Source organism: Lissotriton helveticus, chromosome 1_1, assembly GCF_964261635.1.
Source record: "Lissotriton helveticus chromosome 1_1, aLisHel1.1, whole genome shotgun sequence".
Classification (NCBI taxonomy): domain Eukaryota; kingdom Metazoa; phylum Chordata; class Amphibia; order Caudata; family Salamandridae; genus Lissotriton; species Lissotriton helveticus.
Window position 1 is genome coordinate 1113001890 of NC_136057.1, and position 22698 is coordinate 1113024587.

General features: G+C 43.3%; 1 protein-coding gene across 2 annotated transcripts in view; it reads right to left on the reverse strand.

The window, feature by feature from the left end:
* Nucleotides 1-3768: 3768 nt before the first annotated feature.
* FRS2 (fibroblast growth factor receptor substrate 2) overlaps nt 3769-22698 on the reverse strand; it is a 263424-nt gene continuing 244494 nt past the window's right edge. For both annotated transcript variants that reach the window (XM_078678808.1, XM_078678818.1), the window contains exons 7-9: nt 13974-14129; nt 6623-6786; nt 3769-6097 (exon numbers count right to left, since the gene is read on the reverse strand). In XM_078678808.1, the coding sequence (XP_078534934.1) occupies nt 5129-6097; nt 6623-6786; nt 13974-14129 (1289 nt within the window). In that variant the 3' untranslated portion in view covers nt 3769-5128. The remainder of the gene's footprint in view (nt 6098-6622; nt 6787-13973; nt 14130-22698) is intronic.

Here is a 22698-nt window from a genome sequence, read left to right on the forward strand (position 1 = left end):
GTGTTCTGCAGCCAGCAGCCCCCAAGAACCCGGAGGACCTGCCCTACCTTCCCAAACCAAATGGTTTTTATCCCCATGTTTTGTAGTTGATAAAGTGGTGTTTAAACTTGTTAATCCCCAGCAAACTAGGATGACAAACATATCTATAATTCTGGAAAAATGCACTTTATACCCATTTTAACAGAGCATGATGGCAATTATTTTAATTAATTATGCAATAAAATTATCCATCTATCTATCCCAAACCAAGACTTTGTCTCCCCATGGGCACCAGATTTGCTCACCCACAGACTCTGGCTCCAGCCAAATCTGCGAGTCTGCACCAATCTGCACCAGACGCCCACAGTCCGAGTGGCCCAACACCACGGGGAGGTTCCCCCGGCAATCCTGACCTGAGATCTGGTGATCTCTGACCTCCCTATAATCTCCAAGCAACACCTGCAGCTCCTTTCTGGAGGATCCCCCTCCCGAAGTTTGTAAGAACAACGTGACACCTAAAGAAACCCCTGCACCAGACGTTCCACAGCCTTGGGTGGCCCAACCGACGATGTTCCAGCATCCCCAGACATCCCAACTTACCTCTCCACCTGGTGGTCACCTCCAGAAGCTCTTCGTCCCCTAGCATGCAGTGTTTTTTGCAATGGGAGAATCCCAATTAAAATCAACAGGGCATCCGACGCCAAAACGGCGCCCTGCACCCAGCCGCCCGTGCCTCTGCGGGTGCACCTAGTGTGCTAACTCTGATCCCCCTTTCCCCTGAGCCAAACACCAGGAGCTTTGCTGCCTCAACCTTGTGGCTTGCTCGTGAGCAGCCACCAACCGCAGGCCCTCTCTTCCTCATTGGATAACATTGGGCCTCAGCACTCTGCACCCGTGCGGCTGAGGGTGCTTCGACTGAGCATCCTCGACCCAGGGGGAACCCTATTTCTAAACCCAGAAACCCAACTCCCACAAGTACTTACCTGTAAACCGATAATTTCCTCTAATAAAATGGCTTGACTGCTTTTCACAGAAAAATCTTCCAAGTGTGTTGAGTTGGTTTGTATGAGAACTTGAAAAACTGCAAATGTACCAAAACTGAATTAATTACCTTTTGTCTAGGAAATGTCCCATTGTGATATCTAGGCATATCACACTGATTAGCAAACATACCTTAAAAAGTAATCCAAGAAGTAACATGTACTGTAATCTACAAGGTAGCTGAAAAGTAATTCTGATTATAGACTTACCTATAAATCAACAAACTGCATTTGAATCTGCATTCAACTGTAATTTATTGCAAAAGCATTGCAAAGTATTTTTTCACTTACTTGCACCAGGCCTGGCTTCATTCTAGAAATGAAATAACTAAATATTTTTATACAAACAAGTTGGTCTGAGTTCAGTCTTTGAGTGTGTGACATTTACTGCCTAAGCTGTACAATAAATGCTTAACACACTACCCTCTGATAAAGCCTTACTGCTCGCCCACACTACCACAAATAGAGAGTACGGTGCAATCTACTTTTACCTCTGCCTACCTTTTGGGTTCCACTGGACTCTGTGCACACTGTGCCTTGCTTTGGTATAGTATATACAGAGCCAGCTTCCTACACTTTGTGGCTTTAGAAGAGTACTTCTGTCATGGACTGGGACCTAAAGTCAGAAGGTAAAATCTTTCACCAAGACGAACCTGGTTAGTTTATCCAACCGGCTACCAAAGCGGTTAGTGTCAAATTGCGCCTAGATCCTGTAATTTCATAACCAGTGACTGTCATTGGAATGTCGTGCTTCATGGTGCCATATCTACTTAAAACTATTATAAATCAGGTCTCTGGTTCTCGTTATTGGATTTTTATAATTTTTGTAAAATACTTTTTACTCAATTTTTCTAATTTGTTTTGGGATTTGTTTATTGTTTTGCATTTCAACTTTATTACAGTTTTGGAACCACATACATACTTTAAATATTATCTAGGAGTTAAGCCTGTTTGCTCTGTGCCATAGCTGCCAGGGGTTGAGCTCAGGTTTATTTGGTGACTTTAGTGGTTTACCCTGACAAGGATTTTGTGATTACTTGAGGTGGGTACTTAACCCCCCTCAACTAATAACCACATTTCTTACAAATGCGTTTCAACTTTCCTTGTTGGTGCAGGAGGGGAAGTATCTTTGGTGTAAATACAAAGGCAATTACCATATGATTATATTAAACCTTAAAGAGTGCAAATTCTAACGCCATATACACTGTCAATCCAACGGACCTGCCAGCAGTTCCGCAAAGTGACCAAGATATCAAAGGCATGTCCTGGTTGAAAAACACAGAACTGAGACAGCATCTCATGACGTGATAATGCTGGGGATCTCTTTATTATTTGCAAATAATTAGGAGGGGATGCTAAAAGTGTATTTATAATCCTACTACCTCTGCTCCCGCGTTCCATTCTAAAATTTCATGTGCTTTATTGGGAAACGACGACCTCACCTTTTCGTGGCATATATAGTTAACTCTTCATGAAATTCTAACCACATAGCTAGATGTCGAATACTCCATTTCTTGATGGTGGCATAACACCCAAAGATTTTGAAGGTAGTAGATTTGACTTCAATGTGCTAACGCATGCTAACAGGCAAACACAAATTCACAGACCGTTGCCTTGTTTCTAAAGAATCTGCCTTTTAGTGCCACCTTCAATGTTCCTGCCCTATTTGCTACATGGCAAGGTTTGGCAAAATAAACACACTACACCAGGAGCATAAAGTAACAAAGAAAAAGCAGGTACAGTCACATGTCTATTAGCATGTCCTAGTGCTTTAACCTACTGCCTTTGACAATGCTTACTTTAACTTATTGCCTGACAAAAAGCTGACAACATTTTTTTTAAAGTACACCAAGTGACATTTATTTATTTTATTAAGTGTGGTCACACCTCAAGGTACCTCAAAGCACTGTGCAGTGACTGAAAGCACGCACTAAATAATGGCATAGTAAAATAGTACAAAAAGCTGAAGTGCTTTAAAGTTATATAAAGCAATGCCCTAAGAAAAGTAGCACAGAGATGCCAGTTGTCAAGTGCTGAATACAATCCAAAACGTAGAAGCAAGACGGAAGGGAGAGCAGGCATCAAATATGCTGATAAGCAGAGTCTGAAGGGAAAGGGTGATGAAGGAAGAGTAGAACGAGCAGGGACCATAAACATTAGAGGGGCTGGGAGTGAAAGGCTTAATTCCAGAAAGGAGTGAGGCAACTTTGCCCACCCCTCTCTTTAGTAGACAAGAGAAAGTAACAAATGTACTATTAATATCCCTCTATGAGTTAACAATATTAATAAAGTAACCATCGTTTATAGAGCACTTTATCATCCCAATCCGAACAATCACTAGCGAAGCCAATTGACCTGGGTTTACCACACTGAGCATTAGCCCAAGAGACAGAGCCAGCAGGAGAGGCCTGAGAGCGGACAGAAAAGGCTCTAGTTGTATATTAGCCTCTCATGCATTTCAGTGCAAGCTCTCAAGTGGAGGCAGAAAGATAAATCCAAAAGACAAATGGTATAAGGTGGAAGATGAACACTCCACTGGACTAAGCCAAGAAGTGATTGAAAATGTCTAAGGCAAATGGCTGAAAGCGGTTGGCCAAAGTCGTCAATGGTTGAAAGGGCAGACCCAGGGGAGGGTGGTCTGCTTGGCAGCTACATTCTCCACACGCAGACTTAAAATGAGACTGTACCAGACACAAGGTTACTATCTTTACCTAGTACAATACTCCAATAAAAGCAACTACATGAGCCATTGAAATGTAAAAATCAATATTTTATTGCCATGCTACAAAATATGTTGGCACTGATGAAGTGATAATGTTGTCAATATCACACAAAATAGTGTTTTACAAAAGGACCATTTGGTAAGCTATATGATACCCAAAGTCGCAAACCAAAATTAAATTAAAAGATGAGTATTTCATTTTAAAGACCAATGTAAAAAAAGTGCACTTCTCTGCATATGGTCATATTTTCTTAAAATTCAATATAGTACCCTGGAATGTATATCATACAAGTTATTCAGAAGGGGCAAAACTCCTAAAAATGTTTGGCAAACGTACTCTCCCACCCTTTAATCGTCTTTTTTTATCATGGAAAAAAACTTTAATTCTAGTAAGCTACATATATACAATGTTTCTATGTTTATAGATTTTAAGTAGGGAAAAAGTAAACAAAAATTCTTAATGCAAATTAAGACATAAAATAATGTTACACTATCATACAAATGTGAAGACACAAAGAATGTTGCAGTTTATAAAAAATGTATATTGCTGCATTTAATAAATGCAATTGTGGCACACTGGTTACTACTTTACTGTTACTATCAGACAGCTTCCATGCGAAAAACATATTAATTTATAATTTCACACCTGAGTGAGCTTCGATCATGTTGCAGGACATGTTTTGATGGGTAGCCCAAAGAATGCTACGACAGAATCAGATGCTTCATGCAAACAGGGCAACATGCCTGCTGGCTTGGGCACTATTGAGGGATGCAGAAAACACTTCAACTATAGCAAACCAGGAGCAATTGCAATTTGTTCAGTCTTTCAGTACCAATGTTTTGCATGGAAGCAAGCCTGTGTCTGAGGTTTGGGAAATCTCACCATGGCGGCAAGGGGAGATGTGAAAGGCAAAAAGGAAACATGCCAAGTACACACAAACAATTCTCACGTATTAGAAGTGCAAAGGACACTGCAGTCATTGAAGTGCATTTGCTCGCAAAGTACACATCAAGAGGCTTTATAAAAATGTATAAAAGCCAACACTGAGTAGATGCAAAAGAAAGGCACAGAGCCAACACACTGGCATGTTACTCACTTTAGTCAATGAAATAGGCACTGTGAGAATAGCATCGACAACATACCGTAAATATAAGTACTGTAGAATAAAGTAGTGTTATTTCATGAGTACCTGCTCAACATTAAGTCCCTTCCAACAATCTAAAAATATTTGGGGAAAATTCTACCCGTCTACAAAAGTAGTTAAAGATTTAGAAACGGGAATGAAGCCATACCATTCTTTAGAAAAAACGAAACCGAACCCAGAAACAATATGACAAGGTGCAAATGACAATGATCCTCTGATACTTTAGTGTAAGCTACCCAGGCTCACATTGGCAGATCTGTACTATTGTGTCGAGTTTTTCGAGAAGTCCCGTCATCTCGTGGCAGTGCTTTCTGTAAGCTGGACATTGCAGCAGTCCTTTCAATGTCTATGACAGCATACAACTCTGTGCGCCTGGTTGGCGTTTGAGGGAGTGGAGTGGTAGGCGTTTTGGGAGTTTGGGGATTGTCCGAGTCACTTCCAGCTTCCAAGTCTACCTGTATGTAGTTGAGATGCCGGTGTTCTAAACTGGGGCGCCGTACATCAAAGTTAAAAATTGTAGGCGCACAGTCCCTACGCCTTGAATATTCCACTTTGTGAGCACTCAATGGTACATTTACATTTTCGGTGTTGACGTAATTATGCATTGGATCTAAGTTACTATGGTATCCATTTACCGATGGGGTCTTTGGTCCTAAGCTGTCCTCTTCATCCCTACTAGGCTTACGAGCTTCCCAAACTGGGGGAAGAGATGGTAGATTTTCATAATTTAGCAAAGCAGTTCTCCTTTGAGCAGAGTTGTTGACATTCTGTGTCTCTGAAACACCAGCAGAGGCTAGTCGACGACTCCTGACACCAGGAACAGGTAATCCATTTACATTTTCATAAACGAGTTTACTGCCAGAAGAGGCCTCTTTGCGCTCATCACTGTCATAACCAGTGTCCCAGTCACTACTGGAAGCATTTACAGCAGCGCTGGCACTTCCACCAACCGTATCCCCACCAGGTTGCTCTTGTTTTTCTTTTTCCATTAGTTGGCGCTGAACAGGAGTCGGCCCTAAAACAAACTTCACTGCATCAGCCTCCATGAGAACTTGTGGGTCATTGTCCTGAACACAGGCCTGGTCTCCTCGCGGGTGGCAGCTCTCCGCATTGGAAAGCCGCTGCTCCAAAGGTGGAAGAAGAGGTGGCATAATAGGTGTTCGGCTTTTATGCTCCTCGTGCACACCCGTGGTGTTAACATACGTATGCACCTGAAAATGAAACAAGAGCATTAAAAAAAAGTTATACACCAACAGTGCGCTACACTAAGAGATAACTAATATTTCCTATTCCCACATGAACTATGAATTGCCTTTACATAGTTGAGATAGCACTGTAAAATCAATCCCAAAGTTGCACGAAGAGCTCTGAATAAAATTCCCAATGGACGTAACATCATTATGCCATATAAACCCATAAAAAAGGGGTAAAGAGAGTCAGGAAGCAGATAACCGATATTTTGTGACACCACAAATGGAATACGGAATACTCTAAATCAATGCATTCACGGTATGAGCAGGATACTGAGCAGTGATGTGCATGTAAGAAGGTCACCTCAGCATATTTGTTTACAATTATTATTGGTACTCTTGGCATCAGAGAGCGAATCCAAAACTGCAAAATTGTGTATGCCATGCATTACTCTGAAATTCACTCTTACAACTTTAAATTGGAAATGTAAAGTTATTTCTAGTAATAACTGATTGCGCAACACAAATAAATGTAAAAAGACTAACTTGTTCCTCTCCAACAAGCAATGGATGAGTAGACTCTTCTCCAACTGAAGGAAGGCGTGTACTGCCAACAGAGGGGTGCCGGCTGGAGGGATGGGATGATGCATCTCCAAAAGATGGATATCTTGGGTACCCATTAGGTAGATTTGGTCCACTAAAGCCAGGTGCTAAAATACATTAAAAAAGATGTAATCATAATAACAAGGATGTCATGGTGCATATTTAAATTACAAGTAACTAAATTGCGTGCTGTGGAATGAATTTTGTATAATCAAGACTACAAATGGCGACATCAAATCCTCACAATCAGTTTGGTATATTGATTAACTTTTTTCTGGAAACAGCAAATAAATACTAGGACTGGGTGGAGTTTCGCTGTGCGAAACGCTGCGAAGTGAGCAAAACCTCAGCTGCGATACTTGGCGTTCCACAAGTGGCGGAGTGCGTTTGGTCATGTCGTTCGTGCTGCTTTTCAGTGCCGGGTGTTTGACACTATGCTGTTTAGCACCATGCACAACGCAAGAGGGCGCTGCTTCTTTTCCAGAAGCTCAAGTAGATTTTCTAACCGAGCGGCAGCTTTCTCAATGCAAACGGAAGGTTTCTCAACATGAGCGGTCAAGACAATCCGGGACCGCCCGCGTTGAAAAATCCCGTTGGGAGGTGGATTTTCCTTTCTCACGCTCGGTAACTTGACATTGGTGAGTGCAAGTGAGGAAAAAACTGTGCTCTGCTGGGCGGAGTTTTTCGGAACTCCACGGAGCGCAGAGTTCGGAAAACTACGCGAATAGAGCAGAGTTCACCCCCCAGGCCTAATAATAAACACAGCTGTTTTCCTGTGGTTATGTCCATGCTAAGTTTGGTTAAGTAGATAACATTTTGAGGCAGTTAATTCTGTTGTTGCTAGAGCTGAACTTTAAGGTCTCCTCAAACTGGGTGTGCAGTGAACACTAACCAAGAAGTTCAGTATAGGACTGCAGCAGAAACAAAGACATCTACCTCTCAAAATACAAACAGTACCCTGAAATGGGGAGCTGATAAACCACATAAATCAAATTCAACGCTACCACCATTTAAGAGATAAGTGAGATGGGAAATTGTAAGGTGTGATTTAATTGTGCAAGGGGAGAAATACAACAAGCATTGGCAAAGCAAACAGCTTTCGCCAATGTGAAATCTATTGGCTTGGTCAATGTTATTTTACATGTTGCACAGCAGTTTAGCCGTGTTGTTCAGCAGCTCAACTGCTGTGCAACATGTAAAAAAAAAAAAAAACTTTGGCAAAGCCAATAGATTTCACATAGGCGAAACTTGTTTGCATTGCCAATGCTTTTTCCCCAATTTCTTTACTTTTGAAGCAACCGCGGCACTTGCGCTTTAGCTTAAGATTTTGAAAGCTAAAGCACGGGTGCCGCGATTGTATCAAAGAAAATAAATAGAAAACAAAATGGCGGCAGCATTTAAAAAAAATCTATTTATCTACTTTTGTTACAATCGCGGCAGATGCGCTCTAGCTTTAAACATCTTAAGCTAAAGCGTGAGTGCCGTGATTGCTTCAAATGTAAACAAACAGAAAAAAAAATCAGTTTTTTCTGTTTGTTTACTTTTAAAGCATATCGCAGCACCCGTGCTTTAGCTTAAGATGTTTAAAGCTAAAGCGCTGGTGCTGCCAATAAAAAAACCAACCCATAAATAAACATGAAAATAAGGGCATGCATGCGGTCACGTTCGGCCAGCAAATAACAAAAGAAAATTGCGGCTGCCATTTTTCTTGTCGAGGCATGCCGCACTGAATAATGACGTTAAAAAAAGGTTTGAAGGAGAACGTGTCCTGTCTGCAACAGGCAGGACAAAGCTATTTAAGAAAATAGTGCTTGGAGGCTGTAATAAAGCCTACTGAATAACAACACATGTAACAGGGGGTGTTCCTCATGGGAAGTTCCAAGAAGGGAAGAGGTGGTACTAAGGAGGGGCTACTACTCCTATTGACCAATTAAAAGCCACCATTTACAAAGGATAGGGACAGGTGGCAATTAAAAAGATGGGTGGAAAGAGGGCGAAGCTTTATTCGCTATCCTAAATACTGCAGGTCTCGAAGAGACAACACAAGCGCTGCCTAGGTGAGATCCACACCAAAAAAAAAGCACCAACAAGACTGCATTTTGAAGAAAATTCAAGTGAATTGTCTCGTGGTATTGAATGACAGGTGTTAATCCCTCACAGAATTGTACTGGGGTACTTAATTTATTGAGTTCGAAGGACAAAGAAGGCCAAAGATGACCTTGTTGGGATGCAATGATGGCCATGTATGCTATGTAGTTACAGATATCTCCAGCTCACCCATAACCCACTGAGCGATGAGGCAGAGGCTTATTGATCTTTGTATACAGTTTTCTTTTTACAGATTCCCTTTGTATGTGTCTAGGGGAGTAGCTATCATTGGTGCAGCAAGTGCAGTGGTCCCGGGTCCAGAATGGCTATTTGAATCCACATAATTGTTGTATTTACTACCCCAACAGCAGCATTTGCTGCTTTCAGGAGAGGTTGTGCTTCAAAGAACAACCTTGACGTTTCTGTTGCATCTCCTAGTAATAGTAATGGAATGAGCACACCTTGTGTAGAAGCTCAGAAAATGACTGCACAATATTCAGGTGCTGCCAGACGTGGGACGTGATGAGCAAGAACGAACCATGTGCTCGGTGAGGAGTGTCTCGCTGTGGAGGTGCTTTAGCATAGGTTGCAAGAAGTCGCAATGTGCAGGTGCATGGAAGCCTGATACACTATGTGTTCCCGCAAGGCACGTGTCCAGCAAGAGTAGATCTGAGTATCACACATACTCATTTTAGGTGCAACACAAGTGTTATGCCTGGAACTTGGCACTCTGCTGGTCTTCTGTACTTGAACAAGGCTAAAGTGATATCCAAGGAAATCAACCAAATATAAATGCTCAGCACAGCTCTGTCAATGTGTGCTCACAGGTAAAGATAGATAGGTGTTTGAGAAGAAGGGAGACCTCAGGTCCAGCTGCTTCCATCCCATGCAGTTTCCACCCTGGCACCACTGAAATGGCATGCATTTATTTGAAGCAGTCCTTCCTATTTTTCAAGTATCATATAAAAGTGATATGTTGGACCGAGTGTTCTGTCACATTGGCATACGCTGAAGGCAACTCATGTTGTACTGAGTGCAACAACAGCAGTGTAGTACACGTTGTACAGACACTTTTTGCATTTTTTAAAATTCATAATCTGGGTTTTAGGTCTTTAAAGCAGAAGCATATTGGTATGGAATTAGAATGTAAAGTGTGTTTCTTATTGAGCGGACAAGCAGTTAGAGCTGTTTCTTTTCGCTCAGTCGGTTCCTCTGTATTGACTTAAAATAAATTCAGAGATTTTACCTATGTGCACTTGACTTCTTCAGAGAACCCTGCTGTGGCAACGAGGAGTGGGCTCTGTCATGCGACCAGCAGAGGATGTCCTTCAAGCAGCTTGTCTTACGTGTCAGCTTTCTTGGAGCAGGAACTTAATGGCAGCCTCCCCTATGCCGTTTACAGTGGGGGACTCCTGGAACGAGACAGCGAGGAGGACACCAGCGGTATTTCCGGGTCATTGCTGTGTATGGGTGGCACTGCCAATGCGGTTGCACAGTGTGTTTTTTGACTCGTTTGGATTCTACCTGTGTGAGCGTTTCACATCAGTTTGTTGGATCTGTGCAGGGTTCTGTTACACTCTAGACTCGCTGTACAGTTGTGCGTTCCGTGCATGAATGTTAAACGGTTCTCAGCTTGCAGCACATGTCTTACATTCATCTATGGAGTATTTTGGATGGTTACTGAATGCACTGATCAGCTGCAGGTACCGCAAGCTTAGGTTATTTGCCATTGTGATTCGCACATTATTTATGAATTTAACAATTTTATGTGATAGTTATGTTCCAGCTGAACCTCCTGGGTTACTAAATACATTATTGAAGCATTTTGCATTATTTGACTGTTACACTGTTGGGCATGTTTTGTGGATACGCATTGCAGATCTACTGTATTTGCATACCATATTTGTATTTTGTGATGTGGTAGTTTGGTTATTGTAGCTACAGCACGCAGCAAAACATCAGGTCTCCTCTGGCCGTTTTAATTACACCGGACTCTCCTCAGATTGAGTGGAAATGCTAGAAGGAGGCGTTTGAAGCTTATTTGGAGGCCATCAAGGGCAAGGTGTTTAAGAAAAAAAAAGACATTTGCTATTTTAAGACATTCTCTGCGTCCCGATAGAAGGAAAATGTTAAAGCACTTGCCTGCATCAAAAGTGATGGGTGAAGGGGATGTACTGGATGAGTACACTACTGCTATTAAAACGCTTAAAACTAGTTTTAAGAAGGAGAAAAAGTGAGATAATGGAGAGGCACACATTTTACGTTAGAGATGGGATGCCTGGAGAGTCTATTGAATGTTACGTTGGTCTTTGAGAAACTTAGCAGCCTCATATGAATATAAATAATTTGAGGATAAAATAAAGGATAAACTAGTGGAACAAACTAATAACAAAAAGACACAAGAAAAGTTATTAACTACAGAAAATTTGACCTTAGAAAAGCTGTTGAAATTGCAGGTAGTATAGAATCTACTTCTGCTTACATGGAGCAGATGTCACTGAGTACACAGGTACATATTGTGCAGAAGGTGGATTCTGTGAGAAAAAGTAAAGAAAAGTGAAGGAAAAAGGAAAAATGTGGAGTGTTACAGATGCTGGAGCAAAAATAATTTGGCTAATGGTTCATGTTGTCCTGCTTTGGATCAAGTGTGTGCTAAAAGCAAAAAAAGGACACTTTTTTGTAAACCTAGTAGCACTAATTCCGCACCAAAACATGTTAATGTGGTTGAGACTACGACGAGTAGTGAAGTCTGAATCTGATGAGGACCGGTGTGCTATTGTATAGAGAGGTGAAGGACCAACAACCTAACTGTCCCCCCCTTTTCCCTCAACAGGTACCCAGTAAAAGCCCTGATGAAAAACCTGGAAACTCGAGAACGGGTTTAGAAACGCGTCGGCTGTTTCATAATTTTCGCATCCACAAAGGGTCATAAATGCAAATGTGCACACCCGAGTGGTGTACACATTCAACAAAGTTATGTTAAAAAAATTATCCCTTGTGAGACCAGTCCTAGATTATAGCCAAACAAAGAGGTTGTAGGATTGCAAGAAAAAGAAGTACTAGGGTACTATTTCAATTATTTTTGTAAATATTGTCAACTTGTAAATATTGTCAACCATGTACTCGTCAAGTGTATAATTGTGTTGTGTAAAAATGTGTATATAAGTTTGTGAAATCCATACATATGGCAATGTACAAAACTTGGACAAATTCTCAATGTTGCAATTGTATGAAGTGAATTAACTTAAACATTTGATAAAAAATATATCAATACCCAAGAATTAAATTAAAAGGGTATACAATCTACTTTGAATAAAGAGCAGCTTCAATTGAATCGTGACCGAGTCCCCTTGTTAGTAATACTATTGTATGTCAAGCGGCAGAAAGAGAGAGTTTGAAGAGTGAAGAACTGCGCAGTGGGCCATGTTGTGGAAAAAAAAATATGAATTATCTCATTGATGTATCGAGTGTCCCGAATAACATGATGGCAGTTTCTTTTTTTAAATTCTTTTTTTTTTTTACTATAATAGGGGTTGGAGTGGGAAAGATTTAGTATGGCTCTCAGGAAGTCAAGTGAGCGACCAGTTGCCTATGGAGGGAAGTGCATAGAAGATGCCATTTTGAATTTCAGAGGTAATGAAGCGCGAGGCACTGTTTATGTGGCTAAGGATGGATTGTGTCTTTTGGGGTGGCTGGAACAGAGAAACCTAGGAATTATCCTTGAACAAACAGTCCAGATCAATTGTTATTAAGAAAGGTGTGCTATGGATGTATACCCTTAGGTTAGTGCTTTTCCAGTTTTTCAGGAGAAATTGGGAAAGTGGAAAGGTTTCTCTCCTCAAATCATCTTATGGCAGGTGTCACTCCAATTGTACATAGGGATAGAAGTGTGCCCATGGCCATGAGGGATGATCTTAAAAAGGAATTGAAAAATCTGTGTGAGCAAGGGATAACTGAAGCAATTGAGAGCTCAGAATGGCTGTCCCCTATTGTGTTGGCAAGAAAAGCCAATGAGTCATTAAGGATGTGTACTGATATGTATCACAGGATTTGAGTGGACAGGCAACCCTTGCCGAACACAACAGAAATGCTTGCCTCACTTAAGGGTGCCACGGTTTTCACAACCCTAGATATGATGGCTACATAGCATCAGAATGTATTGAAGAATGAATCATTTAGAAAGCAGAGATCTCATGCACAATGCAGTCAATGCAAGGCTTAACATTTCGAACTGGTATTTTGTTAAAATTAAAAGCTTGTAGAGCAGTCGCCTGGCCTGCATATTACAAATTATAGATTTTCCTCAGTGAATACTTCAATAGAATGAGACGCTCCCGGCCTTGCATCACCAGCAGACAAGGATTGGCCTCGAAACGAAGGTAGACTGCAGATGCATACACCAAACTTTTGCCCTCAGCGCTTCTAACTGAATTAATAATGTGCTGAATGGTTGCAAGTAAAGAGAGTCTCTAGCATCAGATCGGCTGCGCTGGGGCTTGTATTTTCACTGCACTCGCTGGATTTACTGTCCCCAATCTAGGCTTTTAGTGAGGACGGCCTGAATAGGTGAAAATCGGTCCGCTGGCCTCCAGGTCACTGGGGAAACGGTGATGGCGGGTCCGGCCATGCAGGCAGCGATGGATGCATAGGTGGGCGATGAGAGCAAAAGATCACAAAAGTTGCCTCAAGATGACAAGCTAAATGAACCCTGCAGATGGTAGCAGATCAAAATTATCAACACCAGGGAGCTGCCATCTTGGAGACATTAGGAAGGAAGCTCACCAACAACCTACCAACTGCCACAGTCCCGATGTTGAAAATAAAAATGAGGGAACAATGATATAGGAGTTTTAAGGGGCTACATGCTTATCGCTGTTGATCTGGACCAGAAATGGACAAAGTGGGAGCTCATGGACATAACTGCAAGACTAGGAGACTATGCCCTAGGAGAAGGAAAAAGTTTGACAGTTCAGCCCAAAGAAACTAGTGATGTAGATTCAATGCACCTCTTTGAGGAACAGGAACACCATCAAAGTTGTGGTAAAAGTGTTTCACAAATTGTTATGGTAATAAATCTGTAAACATTTACCTCTTAGGCCACTATTTATGCAGAGGGTGTAGGAAATCCGTACTTAAGCAGGCAGTTAATATACAAGCCACAAAAGAAATCCTTCGGTGCAAATTAGCAAGTAATGGAAATACTCACTAGTTGGTGTTCGAGGTGTTCTAGGAACTTCCAACTCAGACTGTTGATTCCGGTCTACCACGGGCTCTTCCACCACGCTAATGCTATTATTTTGCATAATCTCTTGCAGCATGTTGAACAGCTCCTCTGCTCGGGCACACTTAAATGCAAATATTCCTACAAATGTAAAATAAACACTGACTTGTTGTCTCGGTGCAAAAAGGTTGAGCAGACAGCACCAACACGTACAACATACTACCACTGCACGCTTTAATCGACAACCAGAAACAGAAAATATTACATAAATTAGACGCAAGTTTTAACAATCCTAACTTTTACACAGAAATGTAGGCCTACAAGACAGACAAAACCAAATCCATTTCATGGAAAACAGACGGACACCAACAAAGCAGAACACAATACCGTACAGAGTATTGTGCTGCTTAGTGACTGAACAGCAGATGGAGCCAAACTTACCATAAACTGCCAAGAAACGTAACCAGTCAAGTTCCAGCATTGGATTAGTGTTCCTTTGCAAGCATTAAGTTAAAGTTAACAGGTTTTAACTTATTTCTTGAGCGGGATACTTGGAAATGCACAATGATCGGTCAAAACTATTTATATGGATATCTAGTTTGTAAATTCTCCTTTTTAACAGAGAAACAAATACAGCAATTTTACGAATAAGAAATCTGAACTGAAATCCAAATCTTGTAATAGATCGATTTTAAAATCGTTCCAATTTTTAAACGCCACCTTGATTTGCAATGGTGCGTCTATAATTCGTCTTAGATCGCCAATTATAGAGCAAACATGCCAATGGAGTTGGGATGCGCAAAAAGAAGTTTGTTTTGTTTAAGAGACAAATTACACATATGCTCTTCAGCTGTTCTTCTGAGTGACAATCATCACATTAAACACAAACATGGTACTACAAATTCTTTCATAACAAAAGACTAAAAATCGAATCAATAATCATAAATGAAAACAGACAATTATCTGCGAATTACAAAACTGTGGAATGAATACAGTTTCAAATGGTTCCCTGAAACAACCCCTAAAGCCACTCGTCATAATTTTCAAGCGGTAAGTTTGCCAAAGTACAGCAAATTAACGACTCACTCATCTTAATTGTCGTAAAGGCAACAACATAAATGTAGTTTTAGGATTTTTGCCACACACTTTCAGCACCATATCAGGCTAGAAGGTCTTTCCCTGGGGTAAGCTTTTGCAATGACATCCCCCACTCCTGTGTGTTTTTTAATACAAGGTTTTCCCCAAGTAACACAACTGAACACACAATGGCCACCTTTCAGCGTCCCATCTCCTATATCCAAAGCCACTAGAATTATGCAGCAGGCGAGGGCCAAATAATACGGTGGGGTTGATTAAATTATGCGGCCAATAAAATGATATATATACACTGCAAAACGCAACACGTTTTGTAATAGTAGTAGTTTATTGTTTTGTCACTCTCTAACTTGTTAACATTGTCTAGGCATTGGTTGCACCTGATTAGTACCAGTTTAACCCCCAAATATAGCAATAAGCAACAAAAATGTAACTAGTCAACTTTTGCAAAGGGCCTTCCACAGCACGGCAATGCATTCCCCTGCATTTTTAGTAACAGAACTGTTTGAGCTAGAAACAAACTTTATTTTTTTGTTAAAATCTGCAGATTATGCAGCACATAATGGATTATGTGGCAGATGCAGCATCTATATATAACTATGCGAAAATCGCTGCAGCAGCACAAACAGAACTCCAGTGGTCCTGCCTATACCCCCTGCAATCATTTTTAGGCTGAAGCCTAGCAGACAGCGCAGCTGTCTGGTTTGCTAACAACTTGTTGTGGGCATTCTGAAAGCTTAACTAGGAATGTATTTCACCCACTGCTTACTATTGGCTTTGTAACTTGCAGTCCAACGTGATGGTGTGCCAGTGGGGGAGTGATGGCGAATCCTACCACCCACTGGCATTTGGTGGCCCAGAAAGGTAAGACTAAGAGGGTTTGGAGTCTGCTGCCGAGGGGGCTGTGGTGGACTGGGCCCGCTGGCCCCCAGAACCATAGCGCTGGTTCCCACGTCATCGGCTGCGCAGAGGCTGCAAAGCTTGCACAGGCCTGTGGCCCTGGGTGGCAAGTGGCAGGGCACCCCTTCCGTAGCCACGAAAGGCAGACTGCGTAGGGCGGGTGGTGGAGAGGCCCATGGACCTGGCCGTAGCCCGAGAGTCCTTGAAGTGCTCTAGCGCGTTGTCTGCCTTGTCGCCGAAAAGGCAACAGCCATCAAAGGGCATGTCCATAAGAGTGGATTGGACATCACCCGAAAAACCAGTCAACCTCAACCAGGCGTAGCGTCGAAGGGCTACTGATGTGAAAATCGTCCTGTCTAGTGAGTCGGCGGTATCCAGCCCACAGCGGATGATAAACTTTGCTCAGTCTCTCTCCTCGGCAACTGCATGGGAGAGCATGCCCGGGCCTCCTCGGGCACTGTGGCAGCACCTGCGCTATCATATCCCACACAGAGGGGGTGTAACTGTCCAACAGACATGCAGTGTTTACCGACTGCAGACCCAAGCTGGAGGAAGAAAACATTTTCTTCCCAAGGTGGTCCAGCTTTTTGGATTCCCAATCAGGTGGTGCGTTAGGGAATGCGCCTTTGGAAGTGGAGGCTTGGCCCACCAAGCTCTTAGGGGTGTGGTGTTGAGAGAGGAAAGTGGGGTTGCCCGGGCCGGAGGGTGGAGTCTGGCAATCATCCTGTCCACAGGAGCCCCTGTGTTGGGCCTGGACCAGGTGCCCAAAAGGATGTCACGGAGGGCTTCATTAAACGGCAACTGGTGCTCCGAAGAGCTCGCTGCCGGTTGAAGCACCTCTGTCAGGAGGTTAGTCCTGACTGCCACCGGAGGTAGCTCGAGGTGGAGAGCCTCGGCCGCCCTATGCAACACAACTGCAGATGACACGCCCTCCTTCGTAGCCACGGTGGAAGGAGACAACATGCCAAGTTTTGGGGAGGTGTCCAGACCACTGGCATCCCCAAGTTCCTCTCTCCAGTCCGGTTCATAATCTAACTGGTCGGTTAAAGGGTCCCCAGACCCCTCCCAGTCCTCCCAGTCCTCCTCACCCTCCTCTGGCTGCCAATCTGGTCTCAAAGAGCCAGGGTAGAAACGGGGCAAAAAAGTACCCATCGGCGCCGGATCCGGCATCAGTCGACGCCGGTCCGGCTCCATGTCTACCTCGAGGTGAAGGCCAGGGCCGACGTCGGCTGGAAACAGAGCAAACGCCCGCTGCGGATGTGGTGCAATCGGCGCTGGGGGAGGCGTAACCAGGTCGACCGGCGCCGATCCGGATCCAGGCTTGGATTCAAGGGGACCCTGCGGCGCCGAGGCTGAAGCCGCCTGCGTCATAGGCACTGGGCCCCAAACCGAGTCCGTGGGGCCCGAAGGCACGCCGGAGGAGTCTGACTGCCCAAAGATGATGTGCATCACTTCGTAAAACTGACGAAGCTCGGCAGGGGTCACTCCCGGGGTGGGACACCACCCGCATCCCTCGTAACGGCATCCAACAGAAGGGGAGAAGTCAAAGAGCGACGATGCTTCTTCGACCTCTTTTTATCCTTCAGCTTACCTGACCCGAGCGTTAAGACTTGGAAGAAGAATGGTGTTGGCTCTGCGACCGGTCACTCAACCGCCTACGTGACCAGGACCTCGGGCGGTGCAGAGTCGGCTGCTGGGCCTCGTGTACCTTTCTGGACTGCTCCTGCAAAGACTACAGGGCCATGGTCCGGCAGTTGGAGCACGACTTGGGGTCGTGGTCGCGCTCAGGCAGTACAGGCACATGCAGTGCAGATCCGTCACTAACATCAGTCAGTAACAGGAAGCACAAGCCTTGAAGCCGGGCACCAAGCCGTCAAAAGTCGAGAAAAAGTCAGTCAAAAAGTGATTGGAGGTACCGTTCTCTCCAGATCTGCGCTTCCTTGCAGGAAAAAGAAGGAAGGAACTGACGTTAGCGCCGAGGGTGGTGTCTAAGTAGCTACCACGACACGGAACGCGGAGGCACCTGATGCCACCTTCCGACGTGCAGGGGTACTGCTGATGAAAAAACTTTCTGGATCCAGTCTGACATCTGGGGAGTAATTCTAAGGTAAGGAACCTATAACTAACTGTTTCTTTCAGATTAAAAATGTTCACTTTATGGCAGAGGGAACCATGGGGGAAGCATGGTTGAAACATTAGAAAGAAGACCACATGAAGACTCTAACTGTTGTTACCCTGTCAGTAGCACAAAAGGACTACAGCTGGCAGAAAACTAATAACGGACGCAAGCAAAAATTAAACCGGGTCAGAAAAGTTTAAAACTATGGTAAATAGTTCTAGGCATCGCATTACATGTATGGTGCAGTCTACCAGTTGGTAATGCTCTGTATCCAGTGCCGGGTGCAAACCCTGAAATCTTGCTCCTGCATCTGGGGATAAGTCATTAGTGAAAGATGAGCTGCTGTTTGAAAATGCAGCTGGGTCTTTTTGAGGACAAGGGCCCATATTCATTTTGAAGAAGGGCCGCGGATCCCCTTGCAGATGGTCTAGTGTTTTACTGCACCCGCCTGTGAAGCAATATCTGTGGGGGGCCCTGGAACCCCCTTGCCTCTATAACAAGGGTCACTTTGAAAGGGCGCACCGACTTATGTGGCATATGATCACTGTGCCTTCTGAGGGCACTCTGTCATTCTGCCTGCATCTGTAATATGGTGCAAGTACAAGGGCAAGAACTTTCCCTTACAAATATGGGCCACACCCTCATGCAAATGAGTAAATGCACCCTTGTGATTGCACCCGCAAACATTTTTCGCCAGTGTGATCCATACTAGAGAAGGAAGGCACAAGCATCTGTGGCTCCTTCAGTGATACTATAGTGATCCAGGGGTGCAGAAAAATGGGTGCAAGAGCCTGTTGCACCCATGGAGCACTTTGTGTAATATAACTCAAGGCATATTTCAAGAAATCTTGATCTCTAACTTCGCGTACTGCTCGATACAAAAGGGAAAATAACTTCAATTTAATCTTTGTTTTCTGTGTTTGCTTTGCAAGACGGGGTGGAAGCAGATTGGCATCCATTTGGAGCAAATTGCCATTTGCAGGAGGAAGGCACCTTTCAGTTTCTGGCCTTCAGGCGAACCCCGCAAGCCAACAAAAGTTTTATCTGCATGTCACACAGTTAATTCACTATTCTAGTTCCAGTACTAGAAAATTTAGGGAAAGTACAACTTTTCCCATGATAGACCAGGATGCATATTTACTATTTTGGAAAAAATGTACAAATTCACGAACAGGCGCTGCCCCGCGGATGCGGCTGAAGGCAAAAAATACCCAAGAATAAATATAAGGCTGAGAATTCCTGTAGAGCAGCTTTTGCTGCATCATTTCAAAAATCGTTTTGAAAAAGGGACGCTTTTAGTAACCAGCACCATATTCGAGTACTGAGTATGCAAAAGTGCAGAAGAAACAGAGTTAGCCCTACAAATAGCAAGGACAACTGGGTATTTTACTCACAATAAGCCAAGCAGCCGTTTAACCATTATAAATATAAAAAAAAAAAGGAATCATCAGCTGCAGTAAAGAAAGTTTCCATCTCTATAAAATGATTGAGTAGGATCCACAGAATTAGAATAAAGCTCAGCTTACTGCATGGCGAAATGCAAATGAACCGAACTGTTCTGTAGAACATTAACAACCGCGATGTGTGAAGCCCAGGGAAAGCACTAGAGGCCAAGGGGCAAAAGCAAATAATCCTGGACCAAAAAAAACACTCTTCAGATGTCAATTTCAAGTGATCAGATTTACCACATCTAACAAAAGAAACGACGTAGATAAATTCAGACACAGGCCTTCCAATAACTCTCTTTGATAATGATAGACGTAGAGGAAAACCAACAGCCCATTCAAGACATGTTCCCTCCAAAAACGGTGGTAGAATCGAACCAATGTCAGAGAGAGTTTCTGGCCATATCAAGGTTAACTGGTAGCTTGAAAAATAACATATGTTCTATTGGGTAAAGGCAGTGTCGTTGCCGATACAGCCCTGTTCTTTAAATTTGGCCTCATAATATTGGATGCCACTCTTTAGAATGGCAATAGCGGTGGAAAAAATGGCATCATGAAAGTTATTAAAAGCCAACAGTAATAAATGGGGGTTTGAACGAGATCGCAGTAACTCGAATAGGCACAGCAGACGAAAATAAAAAATAAAAACAACCTGAGGCATAAAGGAATACATTGGGAGGAGTTCAGTGGGTGGGCAAAGGCAAGATGCAAAGCAATTGAATGTCCTCAAGCACAAATAATGGAAACAGAGTAAAGGGCACCATTCTAAAGGTTCAAGATGAGTCGCAACAAGTTTTATGTAATTTATAAACTAGACTCTCTATCACTTAATGGCCATCTGGTGCACTTTGCCTCAGTTGGTAGAGAGGTGTGACTGGTTATCAGAGATATCAATGCTAGGTAACCGTTCGCTCATGACTGATATGCTGGAATTTTTAGGTTTAGGGCGGGTGAAGGGGATGATTTGGTCTACCAATCTCCCCACCCCACCAAACCTGCGTGTTTAGTGAGGCACTTGCTCATCGATGGTGTGTTTTTGTGGGTCTAGCAAGCAGCCCCAGACGATGGCATGTTGGGAAGAAGGAATGCAGGGCCGAAGGCGCTAATGAAAGTTACTTCTCTTTGGTAATTATATTTTTGATAAATACCATATATTCCACAAGATTACTCACCTAATGAATGCCAGGTGCCAGACTGGATACAGAAACCTTTCTAGCAATAGTTCCGCAACACCGCTTGGAGGTGCCAGGTGACTACAGTCGCCAAGAGAGCAGCAGATGGAGCTTAAAGCTAGCAGAGAAATAAAGTAACATATTGAATACCCTGGAACCATATAAATAGATCAATCTCGGAAGGAGAGGTGGAAGGGCAGTGAGGAATCTCTCTGAAGATATAGTATCCACCAATAGGAAAATGTTGCTTACTCTAAGGATCTGTTGGTGGCATGTAGAGCTGTAGATTCTAGTGTTGGGCTCGGAAGTGTACAACTTGTTTTTGTTTGAAGTCTTTTCGAGTCACTAGGTATAGTGATTCCACCTATTGTAGGCCATGCGCATGGGCTTCATAGTCATATTGTTTTTCCGACCCGGAAGGTGAAGATGGAGCATAAAGATGAAGAAAAGATAATCGTGAAGTTAAGAATTAAGGTAAGAGGACCTGAAACGGTTCCCAGATGACTTGGGAGGGGAGGGGAGTGAGCGCAGGCGAATCTACATCACAACATGCCATGAACAAATGCTAACAGGGTAAATAAAATGTTAAATTCGTAGCATGTGTATCTGTAGATATACATGCTGTGCATAGACTGTAAAGCATTTTTCCCCAAAAACGGTGGCTTAGCCTGAGTATGTTGCAGAAGATTGCAACAGTGTACGTAATACAGCCTGGACATCGCTAGCTTGTTGTCTAGCCAAGACAGCCATAAGGTAATATTTAGGAAAGTAGGAGAAATGGACCTACTTTACAGATGTCAGCTAATGGTGTATTCCCTAAGAAAGCCATAGAAGCTCCTTTCTTGCAAGTGGAATGAGGTCTGGGAGGGATAGGGAGGGACTTTTTACCTTAAGCATAACATGTCTGAATGCATTTGACAAGCCAGCGAGCAATGTCTGCTTTGGAAATGGCATGCCCCTTGTGTGGCTTGGAATAGGACATGAAGAGTTGTCTCTAACGTAAGGGTTTTCTTGTATCCACATAATACATTAACACCCTTTTGACATCCAGGGTATGCAAGACGCATCCTGCTACCGACTCTGGATTTGGAAAGATAACGGGCAACTCAATTGTTCGATTGAGCTATAATCTTGAAAGCACCTACGGGAGAAATTTGGTATTGGTTCTGAGTTCCAACCTATCTGGATGTATCTGGAAGAAAGGCTCTTCTAAGGTGAGAGCACATATCTCACCAACTCACCTGAGGGAAGCAATAGGTAAAAGGAAGGCTACCTTCTATGAAAGAAACTGAAGAGGGCCAGAGCAAAGGGGTTAAAATGTGGGCCCATGAGACTAGTTAGTAAAATGTTGAGATTCCAACCCAGGGCAGGAGACGTCCTGGGTGGCATAGCCTAGTTAAGCCCATCCATGAAGGCCTTAATGACTGGTACCCTGAGGAGCAAAGTGTGCTGCCTATCCTGTAGGCAAGCAGCCACATATGACCGAATGGAGATGTAAGCAAGGCCTGACTGCAGAAAGTGAAGAAGGTAATAGACAATGTCTTGTACCAAGGGTATGAGAGGACTGATGTGCTTTGGAAGACAATCGTGTAAAAAACACTTCCATTTGCCCATGTAGCAGGCCCTAGCAGTGGGCCTGTGTGCTTCGCAAAGAATGGACATACATTCTTCCGATAGTTTGAGATAACGAAACTCTATGACCTCAGAAGCTAGATCGTAAGATTGAGCCATTGAGGACTCGGGTGCTTAGAGTTCCCTGGTTTTGCCTGAGAAAGTTCAGTCTCTTGGGAAGCTCGTTGCGAGGAACTAGAGAGAGTTCCAGCAGAGTGGAGTACCAGGGATGCCATGCCCAGGTTGGGGCTACTTGAAAGAGTAAGGGATGTCTTCCTCAGCTTGCGAACAAAGAGCGGTAGGAGGAGAGGCAAAAAAAATAGGCAAATATCCCTGACAAGTTGCTCCATAGTGCATTGCCCATGGAC